This window comes from Pipistrellus kuhlii, unplaced genomic scaffold, assembly GCF_014108245.1.
Source record: "Pipistrellus kuhlii isolate mPipKuh1 unplaced genomic scaffold, mPipKuh1.p scaffold_m20_p_5, whole genome shotgun sequence".
Lineage (NCBI taxonomy): Eukaryota > Metazoa > Chordata > Mammalia > Chiroptera > Vespertilionidae > Pipistrellus > Pipistrellus kuhlii.
The window spans coordinates 53,112,818-53,135,775 of NW_023425551.1; the positions used below are offsets into that span (position 1 = coordinate 53,112,818).

General features: G+C 38.8%; 1 protein-coding gene across 4 annotated transcripts in view; it reads left to right on the plus strand.

Moving 5' to 3' along the window:
- COL12A1 (collagen type XII alpha 1 chain) overlaps positions 1 to 22,958 on the plus strand; it is a 110,738-nt gene that overhangs the window by 38,361 nt on the left and 49,419 nt on the right. For 3 of the 4 annotated variants that reach the window (XM_036413182.2, XM_036413179.2, XM_045573191.1), the window contains exons 15-34: positions 349 to 615; positions 1,050 to 1,242; positions 2,341 to 2,462; positions 4,433 to 4,582; positions 4,664 to 4,783; positions 4,884 to 5,048; positions 5,836 to 5,982; positions 8,251 to 8,390; positions 8,930 to 9,059; positions 10,552 to 10,694; positions 10,998 to 11,127; positions 12,930 to 13,066; positions 14,129 to 14,258; positions 16,790 to 16,929; positions 17,173 to 17,305; positions 17,404 to 17,430; positions 17,890 to 18,032; positions 21,364 to 21,493; positions 21,900 to 22,039; positions 22,439 to 22,568. In XM_036413182.2, coding sequence (XP_036269075.1) covers positions 349 to 615; positions 1,050 to 1,242; positions 2,341 to 2,462; positions 4,433 to 4,582; positions 4,664 to 4,783; positions 4,884 to 5,048; positions 5,836 to 5,982; positions 8,251 to 8,390; positions 8,930 to 9,059; positions 10,552 to 10,694; positions 10,998 to 11,127; positions 12,930 to 13,066; positions 14,129 to 14,258; positions 16,790 to 16,929; positions 17,173 to 17,305; positions 17,404 to 17,430; positions 17,890 to 18,032; positions 21,364 to 21,493; positions 21,900 to 22,039; positions 22,439 to 22,568 — 2,817 coding nt within the window. The remainder of the gene's footprint in view (positions 1 to 348; positions 616 to 1,049; positions 1,243 to 2,340; positions 2,463 to 4,432; positions 4,583 to 4,663; positions 4,784 to 4,883; positions 5,049 to 5,835; positions 5,983 to 8,250; positions 8,391 to 8,929; positions 9,060 to 10,551; positions 10,695 to 10,997; positions 11,128 to 12,929; positions 13,067 to 14,128; positions 14,259 to 16,789; positions 16,930 to 17,172; positions 17,306 to 17,403; positions 17,431 to 17,889; positions 18,033 to 21,363; positions 21,494 to 21,899; positions 22,040 to 22,438; positions 22,569 to 22,958) is intronic. The other variant, XM_036413185.2, reaches the window with a different exon arrangement.

Below are 22,958 nucleotides of genomic sequence, written 5' to 3' on the forward strand. Positions count from 1 at the left end.
CCCCACAGCATGTTTGCTACAGTAATTTTTTAAAGATGGAAATATAATAAAAAGTTTAAGAGCTCATCTCTGGAAATGGATTTTTAGAATGCAAATGGGAAATTCCTGCTATATGAACCTCTATTTTTTATTTATTAGCCAGTTGAAGAAAAAGAACATCTTATTGTGATCTCACTGAGATTAGGCCCACATGCTATTGTGAATTTATGAGAGACCATGATGCTCAGCGGGAGAACAGTGTACCTATTGAAGAAACCATAGATGGTGTATTTTTACATACATGGGGAGGTGGACATATATATTTTCTTTCAATGGTATACATTGTAATCTTCTTTTTTAATCTCACAGTATCCCAAGATTCAAGAACCTTGAAAGTGGATGAAGAAACAGAAAACACAATGAGAGTTACCTGGAAACCAGCACCAGGGAAAGTTGTCAACTACCGTGTTGTATACCGCCCCCGTGGGGGAGGAAGACAGATGGTTGCCAAAGTGTCACCCACGGTCACCTCAACGGTGCTAAAGCGGCTTAAACCCCAGACCACGTATAACATCACTGTCCTCCCGATTTACAAGACGGGAGAAGGGAAGCTGAGGCAAGGACTGGGAACAACAGGTACAAAGCAATAACTTTTTTGGAAATTGTGTCTTATTTTAAGGAAGACTTTAGGCATCTACTTCATTTGTGTCTAAATTAATTCTGTAATAAATTACATTAGAATGATTTGATAGGATGCCTAATGGCCTATTACTTTTACCAATGGAGTTCCCAGTGAAGTGATTTTACATATTAACGCTCCAATGCTAATCCAATATTCTGAATTGTCAGAGTTGTCTACACTTCCACTGCAAATCAGCATTTTTACTGTGTATTGTATATTGTGATATCAGCCTTAATTTCCTTATAATGTACATTTTGAAGTGTAATGCTTGTGACGATTCTCACGTGGGCCACTTAGACATTTCCAAGTCGATTTATTATTGTAGGGGCTAATAAAAAACCCCAAAGCTTAGTCTGATGAATAACATTTTAAAATCTTATTTTTACAGCTTCTCGATTTAAGTCACCCAGGAACCTCAAAACGTCCGACTCAACCATGTCCAGCTTCCGGGTGACCTGGGAGCCTGCCCCCGGGGAAGTGAAGGGTTACAAAGTCACGTTCCACCCGACGGGGGAGGAAAGGACGCTGGGAGAGTTAGTGGTTGGACCTTATGACAACACAGTTGTTTTGGAGGAACTGAGGTAGGAACAAACTATATTTGGTTTGTGTTCAGAGATTTAATAACTTATGTAAATGAGCAGGCCTGGCACCGCAGAGTTTGCCAGCCACTGATGTTGCTTTCTCACTCTTGGTGCTAGTGAAGTTGGGGTAGGATTCAGAGACTCGCAACAGAATTTAGGCCTGAGCAGGTTTTATTTTGGTGATATTTTAATGATTTTTGTAGTAAGTGATCAGGGATGGCATTTTTTCAATAATCTCCTGGTTTTTTTTTGTTTTTTTGTTTTTTTTAAATTAGCACTCCTATAACCCAATTTTACTAAAAGCAGCCCTTCCCTAGGAAGGCCTGAGGCGATGTGTGGATTCCTGCGCCTTCTGGAAAGGCCCAGGTGACTCACAGGGGCCTTGGGCTTTGACTGAGTGTGAATCCTCTCCTGGGGTGGGCCGCAGAGGGAGAAGGCAGGGCTTGTACGTGGTGCCAGCTGGCAGGATCAGGGAAGGGTGAGCTGATTAAAAGTCTCGCTCCAGGCTGTGCGATGGAAAACAAGGAAGTTTGAGCTTGAACAGCACCCTACATCATCGAAGTAGAAAGAATGGGCCACTGTGCAGGGGCTTTTTTAAAGTTTGTTTGTTTCAGCCCTTCATTCAATGATAGTGAAGTCCATATAAAAGCTTGCTATTTACTTGGTAAAGAACAGGGAGGAGGAAGTTTACTGAGCCCACTATGTGCCAGGCATTGCGCTGGGTGCTTTCTGTTACCTTGCAAGGTACCACATTTAAGTTATTTTCTCTAAGCTCATTGCTTAGGAGCAGTAAGGATGCAGATCCTTCCTTGACATGCTCAGTGGGGCATGTGGAGATTCTACACCTGGTAGAAAGGCAAGATGGAAGCTGGTGCTGTGAAGGCCTACTAGTCTCAAGGCTGGCTTCCCTTGATACCTCACAGTGTCAGCTTAAAGTAGAGTGTGATGGGAATTGTTTTTCTTCTCTTGAAAAGTTATGCATTATAACTTACTTTGAGTAGTAAAAGTTTGTAAATGAGGATTGATATCTCTAACAAAGCAAAAAATGCTACCACTTGGGGCAATTATCCATACAGACTATATGTTTTCACATTTCAGGGCAGGTACCACCTACAAGGTAAATGTTTTTGGAATGTTCGAAGGAGGAGAAAGTTCACCACTTGTTGGACAAGAAATGACAACCCTTTCTGACACAACTGTAATTCCATATTTATCCTCTGGTAAGAAATTGAATCACATTTCCCTAAGAAACCTCAATATTATTAAACAATTTTAAATATTCATCATTAGGTTAATCATACAATGAAAAGTGACTATAAAAATGTTACACTAAAATTTATCTAAATAATTTTCATACTTAAAAATTTCCTAAAAATTCCAGTTAAGCATACTTTTTACATTATAGTTTTAAGGCTTTCATTGTCATCATTGCATTCATTACCTGGGACTATTTTATTTAAAGATGAGTTTTACGATAGATAATATGCATTTTCGCTCTTTTTAATGACTAAAAGGCAATTTGATATTGTTACAGTAATGGCAGAAATGATTCTTTTGGGCTGAGCCAGCAAAGCCGGGTTACATAAATAGGTGGGAACCACCACTTGGGAAGCAAAATGGTAACATAAACCCTTTAGACATTTTTGCGCTTGCCGCAATTACAGCTTTCGGGTACATGAAGCTAGTTTTGAACATTCTTAGAGGTGCAAGTGGTGGGTAGAATTTACTTCTAAATATTTCCCATCATTTGCTAAAAAAAAAAAAAAAAAAAAAAAAAAGGTAAATCTGGGCCGCCCAAAGCTTGCAAAGGCTTAGGTGCTTAGAATGGCATTTGGGAATCCGAAATCCTGACTTAGTGTATAGCACACTATGATAACTTTGCAGTGTGATGAGCATTGTGTAATTCCTCCCCTCCCCCCATGACTTCTTTTTGTACTAGAAAGATCAGAGGCTAACATAGCAAGAGGTGGGAAAGTTCACAGCTGTTAATAGAAAAGAGAGCATTTGAAAATATGGATGTGGACAAAATAAAACGTCAGATGTTGCTGTTTTGCTTGAATGTTCTATTGTTTATCCTATGATGATATTAACTGACTTGTATTTTTATTTTGTAGCTTGTGCACTGAGGATATTGGGATTATTCTCTCTTTCTAAAGCACCCTAGCTTTGTATCAATGTTTGTGCTTATTGTCTTTAAAGCTCTCAATTTGTATATTTGTTTGCCTACTTTTCCTAAATTGTCTTTCTTCTCTCTTGATTATTTAAATGTGCAGACTTTACTATCGGTATTTACCTGGTTATTATATAGAGCAGATAACTGAGCAGTTAATATCTATATCATGTGATAGCTACCAGGTTTTAAAACAATGATCTTTACTTTAAAAAGGTCTAATTTTGAGTTATGTTCCTATTCCTTCATAATACATGCAGTAGTTATGTGGGAACTAACTAATTTAATAGATTTTTTTTGCTCATTAAAACCTTCTCTAGCTTACACATTTTATCAGTTCATCTCATACTTGTCTGCTAATGAACACTGAATATTATAGAAAAATTTAAATCTAACCTTTAGATCACATTACATTTTTTATTTTATTTTATTGATTTTGTATAGAGAGGAAGGGAGAGAGATAGAGAGCTAGAAACATCGATGAGAGAGAGTCATCAACCAGCTGCCTCTTGCACACCCCCTACTGGGGATATGCCCGCAACCAAGGTACATGCCCTTGACCGGAATCGAACCCGGGTACCTTCAGTCCCCAAGCCGACACTCTACCCATTGAGCCAAACCAGTTTCGGCCACATTACATTTTTATTAAAATTATTAGCACCTTAGACTCAGATGACTGTACATTCACATTTATTTCAGCTCTTGAGTTTGTGAGCTCATTCAAATTTATAATGATAGTCTAATTAGTTTCCAGGGTCTACAACGGTGGCCAGGAATTATAGTCACAGATGAAGGAAACATTTGCCACTGAAATAATCATAGGAGGAATTGATGACTCTCATGACTGTTTTTGAGGTTAATAAAACACATGGACATATTTCCAGAGTCTCAAATTCCAAAGCTACAAAACTGAAACAGTTAGGCAACACTGAGCATCCGGGGGTAGCAGAGGCATGGCTAGGAAATAACCCGCTGAGAATGTGCCCCTTACTCTGTTCTGTCTCACCGTTGCCATGTCAGGGATGGAGTGTCTCACCAGAGCTGAAGCAGATCTGATACTGCTGGTGGATGGATCATGGAGCATCGGCCGGGCAAACTTTAGAACTGTGAGGAGTTTCATTTCCCGTATTGTGGAGGTCTTTGAGATTGGCCCCAAGAGAGTACAAATTGGTAGGTCTGATGATATTGAAGGCATTTAGACATTTTCATTGTGCTCTTTTATATATGCTAACACCAATGGTGTTATTTTAGGTCTTGCTCAGTACAGTGGGGACCCCAGAACAGAATGGCAGTTAAATACTCACAAAGACAAGAAGAGTTTGATGCAAGCGGTGGCAAACTTACCGTACAAAGGAGGCAATACGCTCACAGGTGAGTCAGGGTGGTTCTGTTTGCGTTTTAGCTCTTGTTTTTGGTCATTGCTTGTGGCTAAATAATAACGTGATTGATTTTCTTTTAAAAATCCCACTAGGCATGGCTTTGAATTTCATTCACCAACAGAGCTTCAAAACCCAAGCTGGAATGAGGCCTAGAGCTAGAAAAATTGGTATTCTTATCACCGACGGAAAGTCCCAAGATGATGTTGAGGCACCTGCAAAGAAACTCAGGGATGAAGGCGTAGAGCTGTTTGCTGTTGGTAAGCACTGGAAAGGCTAGCAATGCTCTCGGAGTTACAAAAGCAGAGGGTAATTTAAAAAAAATACTTTATTAATTTTTTACAGAGAGGAAGGGAGAGAGATAGAGAGTTAGGAACATCGAAGAGAGAGAGACATCCATAAGCTGCCTCCTGCACACCTCCTACTAGGGATGTGCCCACAACCAAGGCACATGCCCCCTACCAGAATTGAACCTGGGACCTTTCAGTCCGCAGGCCGATGCTCTAGCCACTGAGTCAAACCGGTTTCGGCCAGAGGATATTTTTGCAGTTAAAAATATTTTCTGAAGTGTGAAAAAAACTAACACCTATTCCCTATCACATAATCTATCAAAATGATGTGCCAGGGAGTTGATTCGTGCTACCCTTGTAATGGGACAACATTACATGTCTTCTTGGAAGAAAGCAATGGCTCAAGAGGACAGATGTACTCTTAGGATTTCAGAAAAGTCCTGTTTGGTTTTCCATGGCACCATGTTTATTTTTGATATCCATTACTTTACTTTTCAGAAAAAAAAATTTCAAGAAACACTTTTTGGTGAAAATTTGATGCTAGAAGCATTGAGAATTAATTCATAATAGCCTTCAGTTTATATATATATATTTAATATGTTTCTATTTTGTAAGTAAAGGTAGGTAATTCTTTTACTGTTGAGGAAAATGATACATATGTTCTAGTTAACCTTATCTGTGTAAGGGTAGCCTGTAAAATTTTTATTTCATTCCATGATTTTTTATTTTAATGAGTACATATCCATTTCATTTTGAGGTATCAAAAATGCGGATGAGCTTGAGTTGAGGATGATCGGATCGGATCCCGATGAGATCCATGTGTACAATGTGGCAGACTTTGAGTCGCTCAACAAGATCGTGGAGGACCTCACCACTAACCTGTGCAACAGCGTAAAGGGCCCAGGTAAGGGTAGCCCAGGGTTTCCATCCTCAGCACCGGAATGTTTTGGGCCAGATAATTCCTATTTTGGATGGGGGGGGGGGGGGAAAGGAAGGTGACTCTTTTGTGCATTGTGAGATGTTTAGTAGCATTCCTGTGCCTTGCTCATCAGAAGCTCATCAGTAGCATCCTCTGATTTGTGACAACTGAAAATCTTTTTAAATGTCTGTTGAGGGGAATGCTACTCCTGACTGAGAATCACTGGTTTAGTCTCTGGTTTGTTTCAGATGCCATCAAATTGGAAATGACTTCTAGCTTATTTGAGGATACTTTTAATTATATGTCCCTGTGTGTCACACACACACACACACACACACACACACACACACACAGAGAGAGAAAGATAGATAGATAGATAGATAGATAGAGAGAGAGAGAAATGGAGATTGGAAAGAGAGATGCTTTTTTTTTTTTTTTTTAAAGCATCTTTGCTCTATAATTATTAAATTTCTATTAAATGATTATTCCCAGACTTTTATTTTCTAAAATTTGGTAACTTTTTTTCCATTAAGAATGAAAGAGGGGTTTTATATATGATTTGCTTTGCCTCAACTATAGATAATCAGATATTATACTTTGTCACCTGTAACCCTTAAATATACAGAGACATTGCAATTTTAGAGTTGACACTTCTAGAAATGATAGAATCTATCTTTACCTGTGAAGAAACAGAAGTTAAATTACCCAGGGTCAAATGGTTAGAGATGTCTATAGAGTCTTTAAAGAAAAGTAGGTATTGATAAGGAATTAAGTTTTAGAAATAAAGTTATGGAACTGAATTTGTACTGACAAAGGATAGTGTAAAAATGATTATTTTTTATAGATCACAGGACAAAAACACAATGAGCACCAAATTTTTGGAAAATTAATGACATTCTTTTAAGTCCTTGTAATGCAGTGCAGATTATGGTAAAGATGGACTTTTATTAATTTGTTCTGGTTTTGGAAAAGTTGGAATGAATTTTACAAACAATGTGGTAAAATTTTTCACATGCCTTGGGCACTAGGGATACATTTATTTGACTGCTCCTTCTTGAGTTTCTCGCTCCAAACTTTTGCAGATTTTCTTTTTGGATTTTGTACAACAGACTGACCTTTTCCCTGGAGAAATGGGCCAGCCAGGAAGCCAGAATTTGTAGGCTTCTGGCTCTGGATTTGCTGAGAGAGTTGTAGTTTTATTTAGTTGGAGAGAACTTTGAATAGGGATGAAAACATCTTTTATCTATTTTCCTTTATTTTATTTTTTGTCAACTATGTAATAGTTGCATTCATTCTAGTTTCCCAGACAGTAAAATTGCTTGATAATTTTGTAGGCTTGATTATGACCCAAGTACAATAAAGGTTAGGATACTAAGAATGGAAATGCTTTCTCCAGCTTTGGCTTACAAAAAAAGTAGAAAGAATTTATGTGAGAATGATTTGCCATGCTCATGGAGTCACTGAATTAATTCTCTTTAAATTTTTATTTGTATATCTTTTTAGTGGTCCTATGGAGCTTAATATTTTGATATTTATCCATATTTATTCCAGATATTGCTCTGTGTTAGTCATTTAACCTATATCTATCCACAGAGAGCACAATCACAGACAGTATGATTTTACCAAATTAAAAAAAAATTGGTTATTATTTCTCTCTCTTTTGAGTATGAAAGTGGTTAATTTCTCTTACCACTGAACTAGATCCTGTAAGGGAACTAAACAAGAATAAAAAATCAATTCGGTTCTCACAGAGTGCAACCTATAGTTAAAGAGATAAAACATGAATATAAATAACCAAAATGACAATGAGGGCAGTGAATTTGGGTGGTGTCAATAGTGATAATAACAATGCAATTTTCAGGTCTCATATTCTTATTTATTGATTATAAAGTAAGATTATAAATTATTAAGTTTACTAGATTATAAATTGATTACAAGGCTAGAGAGAAGAGAAAGTATCTAAAGGATGAGTCAGAGGTTTTGAGAATAGGTGACTGAGGAAACTGGTGATGCCATAAGGAAGAATAGGATCAAGTTTTAATGAGAGAAATGAGCTCAAGAACCCTCTGGTCATCCAATCAGAGATGTCTTATGGGTAATGGGCTTCTATCATGATTTACTGTCGCCATTAGTATGTGAAAGGATGTGTGAATAAGCTTAATTTGGAAACTAATGTTTCAATCTAATTTCAAATGTTATCACTTTGATGTAATACTAATGAAAAAAGTATATGTACTTTATTTCCACTTGTAGGTGACTTGGAAGCACCTTCTAACCTAGTTATTTCAGAGCGAACTCATCGTTCTTTTAGAGTGAGCTGGACTCCTCCTTCTGACAGTGTGGATAGATATAAGGTGGAATACTACCCAGTTTCTGGAGGGAAACGTCAAGAAGTGAGTACTCAACACCCGTAGTCCACTTCTTCCTGATGTTCTGAATGGGTCCTCTTCATTAGGGCTCTGAGAAAAATGTTGGATGAGGAGCAAGAAGAATGTAGAGCAGTGCAGAACTGAGACAGCAATGGTTCTTTCTATTTTTTGTTAGCAAGCACTTCCATTTAAGTTTAATTAAAGGGAAAGAGCTTTGCTTAAATTCTTAAAGTCTCTAAGAATTGAAGGATATCAATATGATTTTAAATTAAATTTCATTAGAGAATGCTTGATTGGTTCATGAATTTATACTAGAATCATAGAGTTGGAAGTGAACATTAAAGATGATCTAGTTTTACACACTCATTTTACAAATAAGGAAACAACAGCTGGGAGAATAAATTATATGAATTGTCCAAGATTGTAATTTGGTAATTTGCAAAAAATAAGACAATGGTCTTACTGAAATATAATTTCTAAGCTCATTGCAATTAACTACTTTATAGTAGAAAAGAAGAAAGTGATTATAATATGTTGTTATTATTTAAATTTTTCCTCTCTAGTTTTATGTGAGCCGACTGGAAAGTAGCACAGTACTAAAAGATCTGAAGCCTGAAACTGAGTATGTTGTGAATGTGTATTCGGTAGTAGAAGATGAATATAGCGAGCCTCTGAAGGGCACAGAAAAAACCTGTAAGTCAGTTTCAAAATAAAAAGTTGTTCTTTTTGTTTTTTAAGATAAAGAAACGACAGCCCATATGGGATTTTGTCAGTCTTCTGAATCATTCCTTTATTCAATATCCATTCAACAAATACTTACCGAGTGCATTCTTTGTGTAGGTGTTCAATAAATACTCAGCGGTTTCTGCTCTTACTAGATGCTCCTGTCATCCTGGGGCCCACTGGTGGAATGAGTAGTCACAGCTGTGATAACTTAGAGTGCAATGTACCTTTCATAGCTTTATTCACTTCTTAAGGAAAGATACCAAGTGGGGAGTGGGACTAAGAGTAGGAAGAGGAACTGTACCGAGATGATCTATTTGCCTTCTGTTGAAGGCCGGATCTTCCTGCTGGCAATGAGATCTTCCCATTGTTTTTCTGTCTTTTGTTCTCGGGCCTTTCTTTACTAGAGAAGTTCTAATGGGTTTAACCTTGAGTGGAACTTTGAGGGAAGATGTTTCTCACTCCTATTCCTAGTAGGGTTTATGAAACCATATGAAAATACTCTTCCTTTCTTCCATTTTCTAGTCTGGGCTCCAGTGGAAAGGGAGGCCACTTGTAAGAGAAAGGAGTGGGTACACTGTTTAAGGCAGAAACTGATCTACCCATTGTTCTGTTCCTTAGGTCTTTATCTCTTTTCTTATTTCCCTTCATATTAGACCACAAGAGTAGGAAATAATGTATTTCTTGGTAGGCAGGATTAATTTGACAATTCTTTAAACTCAATCTTTTTGTAAGCTATATGGGTATTAAGTGAAGAGGAAACTGTAAACCTTTCACTCTGCCTCATGCGCTTGACTCCACAAAAACCCATGAATTCCCCAAGTTCCAGTTATTAATGTATGGCAATGTCAGTTAAAGGTTTTTAAAGAAAGGTGAAATAAGATACTATGTTGGTTACTTATATATGGAATTCTGTGATTGAAGAAAGAAAATAGTCAAATTAGAGATGTTCCAGAAAAAGAGATTGAAATCACAGGAAGCTGGTATCTATTTTGGCTTCCATGTTGACTCAATGGAATGCTATTTGAAATTTAAACTTTCTTCTTTCTATAAAACTAGAGGCCTGGTGCATGAATTCGTGCATGGGTGAGAGTCCCTAGGCCTTGTTGTCGGCAATTGGGGATGATTGGGGCTGCGGGAGGTTGGCCAGCCAGCCAGGGGAAGAGCCGAGTGAGGTTGGCAGGAGGTTGGCTGGCTGCGATGGGTTGACCAGTCATTTGGTTGGTTGGGCTTTTGTATATATAGATAGTTGTAACACATAGTCCTGAGTGCGAGGTAGCAAGGAACAATGAGATTAGGGTTTTTGGATGGAGAAGAGAGGATGATATTAACGCTCATTGATTTCTCATAGCAGCCCATTATCTATTTACCATATACAAATGCCAATAACTAAGTAGGAAACAATTAAAAAAATGAGTAAAATGACAAAAATTAGACTGATGTCTGTTTTTCCATCCAACAGTGCCTGTCCCTGTGGTCAGCCTGAATATTTATGATATTGGCCCTACCACCATGCATGTGCAGTGGCAGCCAGTGGGAGGGGCTACTGGCTACACTGTGACTTATGAACCCATCAACGCCACAGAACCGGCAAAACCCAAAGAGGTGGGAGATACTGTTTCTTTTTCATTGGGCCTTCCTGAGACTTCTCAGACTTAGAGTCCTTATTAAGTGCAGTTACTTATGAATTAACTCTTTTATACCCTTGCACACAAAACAGAAAAATAGAAAATTAAATTTGTGGGCTGTGATACATTTTAGTAAACATTGGCCTGAAAAAGAAAATGCAGTTCAGAAAAATTAAAAATAAAAGTTGTGTTATAATCAATGGGCTTTAACTGGTTGTTCCCATTAAGCGGAAATGTTTGATTTGAATGTCTGATTTCCCCTGGGTATGTCCATATGCAGATGCGCGTTGGGCCAGCAGTGAATGATGTGCAGCTGACTGAACTCTTTCCCAACACTGAGTACAAGGTCACGGTCCAGGCCGCCCTGCATGACCTCACTAGTGAACCTGTCACTGCTCGGGAAGTCACCTGTAAGACATTGCTAATTTTGCATCTTTCCTTTTGCTGTAACAATAATGTTCACTAGGCCTTTTCTTTTACCCAATGATGCTAACCACCATTTGATTATTTGTACAAAAATTATAAGATTATTACTCATGGCAATCAAATTTGAGAATTAAGATTAATTCTAGACTTACAGCAGCATCTTAAGTTTACTCTAAGATTTACTTTTTTATTTCACATTTTACATGCCCAATATTGAGATGTATCTTATAATCAGTGTTGTCCTTAAATTATTCTTAGCCAGATGTTTATCAGGGCATAAAACATAAAGCCATGGAACATCTTATAATTGATGTTGTTGTAGATCCATGAAATACAGTTGGTGAGAATGGAATGTTGGGTGAGTGTGGTTTGGAGGAAGATATTCGGTTTAAGATCAAGATGTTCCAAATTTTTATTGCAGTATAAACTCTATGGCACATATGAATAAGTTTCAATTATATGAATTAATCACCTCAATCCAAAAATATATTGATCATCTATTATACTTCAATCACTGTACTAGAGGATGCATCAATAATAATTATAAAGCAGTATAGAGCACATCGATTCCTTCCTGGTTTGCACTTCTCTTGATTATCCCCTTTTGTGTTTCCTGTTTGTTTTATAACCATTTTTTTAAAAAGTGACAATGATTGCACTTAGGACCTTTGCTTGACCTAGCTGGAAGTTTTGTTTCATGCTTGTTGAAGTGGCCATGCTGGGATAAATGACTTGGCTTAAATTTGCTGAGCCTCAGATCACATTTCCAGGGAAATAAAGTAGGTTGGAAGGAATCTTCCAAGGGGGAAAAGAGCCTGAGACAAAAGCATGATGTGCAGAAAAGAAAAAGCTTGGTGGGGCCATATAAATTCATGGACAAAAAAAAAATCACATTTTTATATGTTCTATCTGTTTGGAGCTGATGTTTTCATCAAAAATTGTTAGTGGCAGATGGAAAGTGTTGGGAGCCATCCAGAATGAAGACCCATAGTGGGCTGAAAGACAAATGTGGCCATTGATTGGCATATAGGGCTGGACTTTAATTCTATATGGAGAAGGGGAGCACAGAGAAATAAAAAGATTGAAGGGATGGATGTGCTGAAATGGAAGAGATTCAGGAAGAGAGATGTACAGAGTTTCAATAAGAGGCAAAGGAAATTGGCAGCTAGAAAGAGTTAGATATATTTTATATAACAACAGAAAACCTTATTATTAGTGATCCTCCTCCCATTCTTTTTAAGGTAAAGCTTTGTTTGACTTGGTAAAAATTTATCATTTTTATTTTCTCCTAACCATTTAGATTTCTGTGGATTTTCTTGTAAGCTTATTGGATGCTTACTTTTGGCTCACCTTCATTTTTTCATTCTCATAACAAGTTGTTTTCCTATTACATTTTTATGGGAGCTGGACTCTTTTGATTTTGTTTTTTTACCTTAATCAATTTAAATACCTGTTAAAGAAACATGAGCCATAAATTTGTGATGAATTATGATACATTATGCAAACAAGATCTTATTTAAATAGAGTAGAAGAAATTAACATACACATGAGAAGTAGAGTTGTCATAAACATTTCAATTTATTCTATTTTTTAAAAAAGCCTTCTTAAGAATAATTCAGCTCTACCTGGTACAATCATAGTGCTTTTATCATCCTAACCATTTTTTTTTAGTTGTTTTACCGCACACCTTTAAGTTTTCTCCAAACAACTTCTTGAAAGCTTATGTAGAATCTTTAGTATCCTGTTTGAGAATCACACTTGGACCTCATTTTTCATGCACCTCCAGTGCCTTTACCTAAACCTCGAGATCTGAAACTCAGAGAAGTGACCCACAGCACCATAAATGTCTCCTGGGAGCCTGCGCCTGGAAAAGTCCAGAAATACATTGTTCGCTACAAAACACCAGACGAGGATGTCAAACAGGTAGGATGGAGATTGGAATCATTTGTTTTCCTAGCAGGTTTAACAAAAGAACCTAAACAATATAGTTGATAGCATGCTTTAAATATTTCATTTTATTAATATAGTGTTGAAAATTGTTATATTAATAAATCACTTTTTGAATATAGATAATATATTGGACTGTCTTGTGCTTACCATTATATATATCTCCTAATAATCTCAAAAACATCGTACCTTAGGGAATTATATAATTTAGGTGGTATTTCATTTTCATCCAGTTGCCTTACTGTATATGGTTCTCCGCATTCTATGAATTACTAAAAAATGTCAATGATGTTTCTAATAATAAAAACTAGCAAGGGTATGTAGGGAGTTTGTCCAATAATAGGAAGCTAGGACAATTGAAAAGCATAGAGAGAAAGGATGAATATGTTCTTAGAGGAGTATCCTTTGGACAGAGAATGTTTTTGAGTAAATATGGGCTGGGAAGCTGTTTCCATGACAACCTGACTCAAAGAGGGAGCAAATTGAGGGGCTTTTCAAGTGATTTGGTTTAAAACATGTGTGTGCTTGAGATGGGGCATTAATGTTGAAATCTTTGGCATATAGAAATAGCTTCTCTGGGTACCCAGTTACTGATTGTGCTGTCATTTGGGTTCCATAGAAGCTAATTTATCCGTATGCACACATTCACTTCATTATGAGTTTCAATTTCAAAAGAGGTACAATGACCAGTGGGTCTCACAGGATTCTTGTGCATAGCAAATCAGATAATGCACAGGACAACATTTTCAAAAGAAAGAAGGCAGTGATATAAAGTGAAACCCTTGAAAAATGATTCAGTTGTTTGAATCTGTAGGCAGTCATCATTTACCGTGTCAGATATGCCTCTCTAGTACATACTTCCTTTTTCCACTTCAGAAACATAGGAACTGTCTCCAGTTTCTGGACTCATGCAAACTGGAAAACATTACTTTTTTTGGTACAGCAATTGGCATGCTCTTGTAAGGAGAGTTTCAGTCAATAGCAGAGAGATGTCCAAACTCAACCCTTTGTAAAAATAGCTCCGCTGCTCTGTTATAGGTAGAGGTGGACAGATCACGGACCAACATCCCTCTCAAAGACCTCACCTCACAAACCTTGTACACAGTCAGCGTTTCTGCCGTGTACGGCGAGGGGGAGTCTCCCCCAGTGTCTGCTCAAGAAAAAACCCGTGAGTTGTGATTACGCTTTATTGGGCCATTTCACGTCTTCACGCTCTTTTTGCCAGTATTTAATAATGTTTGCATTCACAGATTGTTTTTCATCTCCTCTTCTACTTTTATGTCCATTTCTTTTATAGTTTCTATCCCAGTTATTCTATCAGCCACTGTTGCTAATTCATCTTCTAGATATTTAACTGGTGTGTGTGGGGTTGGGGATGGGTGTAGGGGAGAGACTACATTCTTGATGTATATTGGACATTTTGTCTGGGACAGTTTCATTATTTAGCAAATATTTTTTTGACATCTTACTCTATGTAAAGGGTCATCAGGGGTAACAAAATATAAGCATAGGTGCCCTCGATAATTCATGATTTTGTTGTGGAGATAAAATTGATTAACAATACATAGGATCATGTAAGGAAGGAGAGGTGTCTGGCACTCAGATTGTATGCATTTGGATTTCAGAGGAAGGGGAGACTGTCACAGTGGGAAGGTCAGAGCCTGCCTCATCCCCATTTCCCTGCTCCATTTTGTTGCTTCTTCGAGGGACCCTAGTTTCTCTCCTTCTCGTGGTACTTCCATAGCATTTAATCCAATTTTATTGCCTGTTGGTCTGTTTTATTGATTTCACTTTCCCCTCCCTCCCTCCTAATGAAGGTAGACACATATCTATTTTGTTCAAGTTTTTATCTTCAATGACTGGCACATGCTTAGCCCATAATTTTCTGATTAAATAGCAGTTAAGAAATTGAGGTCTAGCCCAGGCGGCATGGCTCAGTGGTTGAATGTCAGCCTAAGAACCTGGAGGTCACAGTTTGATTCCTGGCCAGGGCATGTGCCCAGGCTTGGGCTCAATCCCCAGTGTGGGGTGTGCAGGAGGCAGCTGCTCAATGATTCTCTCCTATCATTGATGTTTCTCTCTCTCCTTCTCCCTTCCTCTCTAAATGCAATAAAATACATTTTTTTAAAAAAAAAAGGAAATTGAAGTCTAGAGCCAGCAGTGTTCCTATGAAACATAATGGGAGACACATATATAATTCCAAATTTTCTAGTAGCCACATTAGAAAGGTCAAAATAAATAAGTAAAATTAATTTTAATATTGTGTTTTATTCAACCCAATATATCTGAAATATTTCAACATGTATCAGTATAATGATTATTAGTGAGATATTTTACATTTTTAGCATGTATTAATTTTATACTTACAGCATATCTCCATTTGGATTAGCCACATTTCAAGCTACTCAATAGCTACTTGTGGCTCTCAGCATGGACAGCTCAGGTCTGGAGAATTTAAATGACTTGCCTCACCCAGGAATCTAGTCGTGGGACCAGGACTATGGTCTGCAACGTTTACTTCCTATACAGTACCTCCCTCACCAGAGGCTCAGAAGTGTCTCCTTTAGTGCCCAGCTGTCTGTACATAACCAGAGCACCCTGTGCGATGCCAAAGCCTGCTCCATAATATCAGGCAGTATCTACCTCTGCTATTTTCAGTCTCTTTCTTGAAATCAGTTCTTATCTGGTAAGGGTAGTGGCTAGGGACGAAAACTGATGCATATGAGTCGACTGACAGCTTTGCATAAACATGACATGTGTAGTAAAGAGAAAAAGAAATCAGGAAAAATGGTTAGTGAAAGCAGGGAATTTAACATACTCAACAAATACTGTCAATATATGTTTTTAATCCTTAATAGTTCCTAATATCTTGGATAAACCCAAAGTGCACCCTTAACAGATGTTTTGAGGGCAAATGTGTTTTGTGAAAGTGCTACCACTCTCTTTCTTTATTTCAATGGGCCTTTTCATTGTAATTATTAGAAACAGAGTTGTTATGGCTCTGGGTTTTGTGTATCGGCTTTGGTCACCAGGAGATAGAGAAATAATTGACAGCGAAAGTTCAGGGCTGGTGGCAGACATTCCAAACTGCCTGTGCCGCACACGAACCAGAGTGCCTGGCTCACGGAGGGCTGTTTTCCTGGGATGGCAGCAGTCCTCAGCACCCCAGGGGTTCCCTCTCTTTGGATGGGGGCAGTTACAGTCTGCTTCACATTGTGTTGAAGGTTAGTGACTATGGGAAAAGCTTATGCATGGATTACTTTGATCATAACATTTCATGGACCATGAAGGTTCATGAACCCTCTCATGTGATTTGCCAGACTTTCTGTGTAGGAGTTGTGCAGTGTGGAAAGAGTCCATGCTTTTCATTAGAGTCTCAAAAAGTTTGAGTTGCAAAATGACTAGGAACCACTGATTAGGAGAGTATAACTAAATATTATCTTTTAAAAAAAAATCCCTATTTTAATAGACTGTAAATAATCACCTGTAAAAATAAATGATTAATCACCCATTATACAGTGCTTCCAGTTTTCAGAGTTCTCTTTGTATCTTTCTTTCGGATGAACTGAATTGGGGAGATACTTGCTTCTGAACAATGTTTTCAGTCAGTTTTTCCATGTCCATTAAAATAAAGCAGGTTCATTACATTAAATTTTATAGATCACATTAAAAAGTTAGTCCTGTCTTTTCTCATGACAGAAAGGGTGCCAGCCCCCAAAAACCTACAGATCACTGACGTGACCACAGAGAGCTTCCGAGGAACTTGGGATCATGCGGCTTCAGACGTCTCTCTCTACAGAGTAACCTGGGCACCTTTTGGAAGCTCAGATAAGATGGAGGTAGTGCTCACTCTTTTCTTCTTTTTTTAGTGTCCCATTGAATGATAGGTAATCTTGTTTTAAGTAGATATTACCTATTTGCCAGAAAAGCATCCTTTCCTGCTAGTGATATTTGAGCTCATGGCATGAATCAGAGCAGGAACATCTGGCTAAATAATGTCAACAAACTGCCGGTGAGTGTATGATATGGTATATGGAGACTTAATTTGTGTGGGTTTGTTTTTTTCTACCTCTTTTTCTAAGACCATCTTAAATGGAGATGAGAATACTTTGGTTTTTGAAAACCTGAACCCGAACACTCTCTATGAAGTTTCTGTGACTGCCATCTACCCCGATGAGTCAGAAAGTGATGCGTTGACTGGCAGCGAGCGCACAAGTAGGTGTTCAGCTTTCAGATGCTGTTATTTTAAAATCAATTTTTAGAAAGAGCTATAGCTATATTACTAATGTTTTCCAAAATTCTTTTTTTTTTAGTGCGTGTGACACCCGTACCAACACAACGTAAGAATTTAGTTTGCTGAATTACATGAACGACCAAATGATGAAGGAAGGATGGAAGGAAGGAAAAAAGGAAGGAAGGAAGGAAGGAAAGAAGGAAGGAAGGAAGGAAGGAAGAAAGGAAGGAAGGAAGGAAGGAAGGAAGGAAGGAAGGAAGGAAGGAAGGAAGGAAGGAAAAGCACCATTAAATCCATTGCAAACAGGCTTTTTGCTTTTAAATTGTAAGGCGTTGATTGGGACCTATTTTAAACAGGACTTTCTAGGAAAAAACTTTGCTCAGCTATTATTTGCTAAGGAATTAGTTATGATTCAATGACCAATTAGCTTTATACCTAGAGAGTTACAGCTCTATTGGTTTCCTAGGGAACTATGCATATTTTTTGAGGAGAACTATGCATATTTTCCTAGGGAACTATACGTTGTTCTGTATGCTTACTATGTTTCTCAACAACTTCTTTTCAGCTCCAAAAAGTGGTCCACGCAACCTTCAGGTGTACAATGCAACCTCCAACAGCTTGACCGTTAAGTGGGATCCTGCTATTGGCCGTGTGCAGAAATACAGAATCACTTATAAGCCTACAACAGGGGAAGGCAGTGAACAAACGGTAATTTGTTTTATAAAAAAAACTGTTAGTTGGACAAATTCTACCCTTTCCTCTTCAAACGCCTTTCACCCACAGTATGTAGTTAGTCACATTTACTATTTTGAGAGATGTAGGATTTGCTGTGTTAGATTAAAACATTTGCTCCTTGATGGAGCCTCAATGGAGTTTTTCATGGGAGACGAGAATTGCTTTTCACTGTAGCCTCATAGCATCAGACAGGTGCCTTAGTGCATCCACATTTCCCTTAAGAACTACTCAAGTTGTATTATTCAGGAAGATATCTAGATTTTAGAATCTATTTGATTTTTAAATCCATACTCTCTGTCTTAATCCAGTGCTAAAAGTTTCCTAAACTTCCATATTTGTTTCTGCATGCCGTAACATATTTCTTAGATCTGGTGTTTCCAGATATGCATGCCTGTTCACCTAATTCATACTATTTGTCATTTTTATCCTATCTTATAAAAGGGTACACAAATTGACTGTCATGCCAATGCACATGATGGCCACCTCCATGTGAGCACAAGATGCCTGCCACAATATGGCTAGCAGGGGAGGGCAATTGAGGGCCATCAGGCAGAGAGGAGAGCAGTTGGGAGGGGGAGGGGACCAGGCCTATAGGGGAGGGCAGTTAGGGGCAACTAGGCTGGCAAGGGAGGGCAGTTAGGGGTTATCAGGCCATCAGGGGAGGACAGATAGGGGTGACCAGGCCAGCAGGAGAGGGCAGATAGGGGCAATTGAGCAGGCAGTGGAGCAGTTAGGTGTTGATCAGGTTGGCAGGGGAATGGTTAGGGAGTGATCAGTCTGGCAGTTAGGGGCAATCAGGCAGGCAGGCAGGCAGGCGAGCAGTTGGGAGCCAGCAGTCCTCGACTGTGAGAGGGATATCTGAATTTTGTGCACCAGGCCTCTAGTATTTATATAAATTAGGGGTGTCGAACTCAATCAGAGAAGGGGCCAAAATCTAAAATCCAGTCTAAATCGCGGGCCGAATGGTTTACTGAACAGTCATAAACTATCATTGTGATGGAAACGCAGCAGAGTGAAGTGATGACAGCGCGGTGCGGGCCACATTGCAAGGCCTGGCGGGACGGATTTGGCCCGCGGGCCTTGTGTTTGACACATGTGATATAAATGGAGGTTCCTAAGGAAGATGGTAGGAATAGAAACTCAGCCTTCATCTTTTTTTTTAAGCTTCCCAGTATTCCCTTATTTAACAAAGTCCTTGTCCATTCACCTTGCTGACTTTAGTCGTCTCTCTTTGAACTTTCTCCAGCTTTGTTTTTATGAGCTGTGTGACTAGAACTGCACACATTATCCTAGCTCACAAAGCACTGTGATTGTTATACATATATGTGATGCTTTTAGTGAGGTCCAGTATTTTGTTGACATTTTTGAGGGGCTATAATGTTTCCTTCCTTCCTAATGCCGCAACCCTTTAATACAGTTTCTCATGTTGTGGTGACCCCCAACCATAAGATTATTTTCGTTGCTACTTCATAACTGTAATTTTGCTATTGTTAATGAATAGTAATGTAAATATCTGTGTTTTCTGATGGTCTTAGGCTCAACAGCAAAGGTTCTCAACCTGTGGATCGTGACCCACAGGTTGAGAATCACTAGCAGGGTCGCTAGCAGGGGTGAAAGGTATATGGTAGTCTACAGTAGTAAGTGGGTTTAGCTGAACCAGAAATCCTTCCCTTCCCACTGTGACTTTTGAATTGGTCTTTTGAGGTTTCCATAGAACTTGACTTAGGTGGTTTGATACATTTGGATTGAAATATGTCTATTTGAGTAAACTAAATACCAATTGTATTCATATAGCTTTTATAAAAAGTAAGATACCTTTGATGGATTGATATTTTAATATCAGAAAGATAACTTCCTTTGTCTGTGCCAGGCCAGATTTAGGTAAAACTGTATAGCAGGAGGAACTTGACCTTAACACTTCTCTTAGCTGATGATCCCTTAAGGTTTGTTACTATTAGGGATCTTCCCATTTCAATGCTAGTCCATGAACTAAGCTAAGTAACAAATCACAGATGCTAGAATTACCTTGGAGAGTTGGATGGAAGAAGTAGGCAGGCTCCTTTCTGCTTAGTCATAGACTAGTTCTATTAAGTGGATGCTTCCAGATTTGCTAAATATCCAAGACTTGCTATGATGTCGATACTTTTTTCTTATCACTTCAAATATTACATTTGTTAAAATTAGCTACTGTAGTTCAGTTTGCTTCTGTTAGGATGACTACAGTGATTCACTGAGGTTTCCTCTGGAACTTGGAAGGATGGGTGCAATGTAGGAAACATCTGGTCGGTACTAGCACATCCAGCCACCCATTTGTGCACTCATGGCGGGCAGCGTGCCATCTTCATGTGATTTTAATTAGAATGGCCTAAACATCTGAATTCGGTAAACTGTTAACAAATCATACAAATTTTCTTTCAACAAGATAGCTAGATGGCCTTGAGCAATGAATAAAATACGAGAACTCTGTGATTGAAGGAAATCGAAAAAGCATCATAACTGCATGGAGATGACTGGGAACTTCTGCCTGAGCGTGTCCTGGCAAAGGGGACTGCCACGTAGCTTACACAGCAGATGCTCTGAGAGTGGCAGTGTTTCGAGGGGGGGGGGGGAAGCTCTAAAAGCTTCAGATTTTTTGCTGAATCATGATAATGTGTTTCTAAAGCAAGTAAAAAAATCTGTAAAAAAGGTAAAGATAATAATACTCGCCGAAACCGGTTTGGCTCAATGGATAGAGCGTCGGCTTGCGGACTGAAAGGTCCCGGGTTCGATTCCGGTCAAGGGCATCTACCTTGGTTGCGAGCATATCCCAGTAGGGGGTGTGCAAGAGGCAGCTGATCGATGACTCTTTCTCATTGTTGTTTCTAACTCTCTATCTCTCTCCCTTCTTCTCTGTACAAAATCAATAAAATATATATTAAAAAAAAATAATACTGAATGGCCCTGAGCCTCTAATAGTATGCAAGTCCTTGAGACCTCCAAGTTCTTAAGTAGCTCACTGATGATTAATGCCTTTGTGGGGAAAGCCCTGTGAAATGTGGTTTTGGATGCAGTTTTCAGTGCTGGTGACGAGCAAGTGGAAATATCTCTTGAGTCGCCAGTGTAAGGCTTAGGGTCCTTTATGTGATTTAAGGTGTGTAGTGTATATTTAGAATGAAACTGTAAGATATCTCCTAAACCTTCAAGGTTGTACGTGTTGCCAGATCTTGGCAAGGGTCTCAAACAGCTCTCTTGTAGAAAGAGCTCTTTCTAACAGAGTAGTGAGATGGAGAGAACAAGATTAACACGTGTTCCTGTTTTACTCAAGACCACAATAGGGGGACGACAGAACAGTGTGCTCCTGCAGAAACTGAAGCCCAACACTGTTTACGAGATCAAAGTGTCCTCCCTGTATTCTGACGGTGAAGGAGGTCATATGACGGGGACAGGCAAGACCAGTAAGTGAATGCAGGCTCCTGGTGCTTCTTTAATAATGGCAATTGGAACGAAATCACATCTTTATCCGGAAACACTGAGGTGACACAGAGTTTTGCTAATCTCTGAAAATGCATTAAAAATAATGTTGATTTGATATCCTTGCTTGGAGTTAACTGTCTCTGTTTGTGGAGAAAGTCACTTACTATTTTCTAGGATTAAAAAAATAGCTGGCGGCGAGATGAGACATGTGCACCAGATTATTGCAGACATTCTTTCATTTATTCATTGCTTCAACAAATATTTGTGGGGTGGCTACTCTGGGGTGCCTGCTATGTCCTAGGGTTCCCGGGAGATACCACTGAACCTGTGTTTCATGTGTGCTTGGCTATTAGGATCATACAGTGATGTGATTTCTGTGCATTCCAGAACCTCTGAATACTGTGCGGAACCTAAGAGTGTATGACCCTTCCACCAGTTCCTTGAGTGTTCGCTGGGACCATGCGGATGGAAATCCTCGTCAGTACAAGCTCTTCTATGCACCAACAGGAGGAGGTCCAGAGGAAATGGTGATTATTTCCCGTAGTGGGTTTAACTTGTAGCTGAATGAGTGGAGCTAAAGAAGTGAACAGATTTGTTTTAGCATCCATGAAGTTTACATTCATTTAATGGAACTTAACAGCATAGGATGGGGCCTAAGTGCCAGAGTGATGAAGAGATTGTGGGGAGTCAGGGTTGGGGGAAGCAATCATTCCAGAAGGGGGAGCTGAGGGTGAGTGTAGGGTCTAGAGAAGCTCTCATAACCTCGTGTAACAGTTTATAGGAGGGCACTATATTCCAATATTACAGAGCTTGCTTTTTGACTTGGTCTTGTGTTAGGATTTTGAGTATTCTATTGTTTGAAGTGTTATTATTTTTTTTTGCAAGTTTTTTAAATCAAGTGCTTTATGTTTTATTACAATCTTTAGGTACCAATCCCTGGGAATACCAATTATGCCATTCTTAGGAATCTGCAGCCAGACACCCCATACACTATCACAGTGGTTCCTGTCTACACTGAAGGTGATGGAGGGCGCACCTCAGACACTGCAAGGACATGTAAGTAAAAAGGCAAAAAAAAGCTAGCCTTTTCTTTTTTTTTCTTTTTTTCTTTTTTAAAAACAATTTTATTGATTTTTTACAGAGAGGAAGGGAGAGAGCTAGAGAGCTAGAAACGTCGATGAGAGAGAAACATCAACCAGCTGCCTCTTGCACACCCCCTACCAGGGATGTGCCCGCAACCAATGTACATGCCCTTGACCGGAATCGAACCTGGGACCTCAGTCCGCAGACCGATGCTCTACCACTGAGCCAAACCGGTTTTGGCAAAGCTAGCCTTTTCATTATAAATTTTGCTTTTCTTTGTAAAGGCCATATAGACCCATTGACAAAAATTTGGAAAATTCAGAATAATAAAATAAAAACATACAAATTACCCATAATTCACCT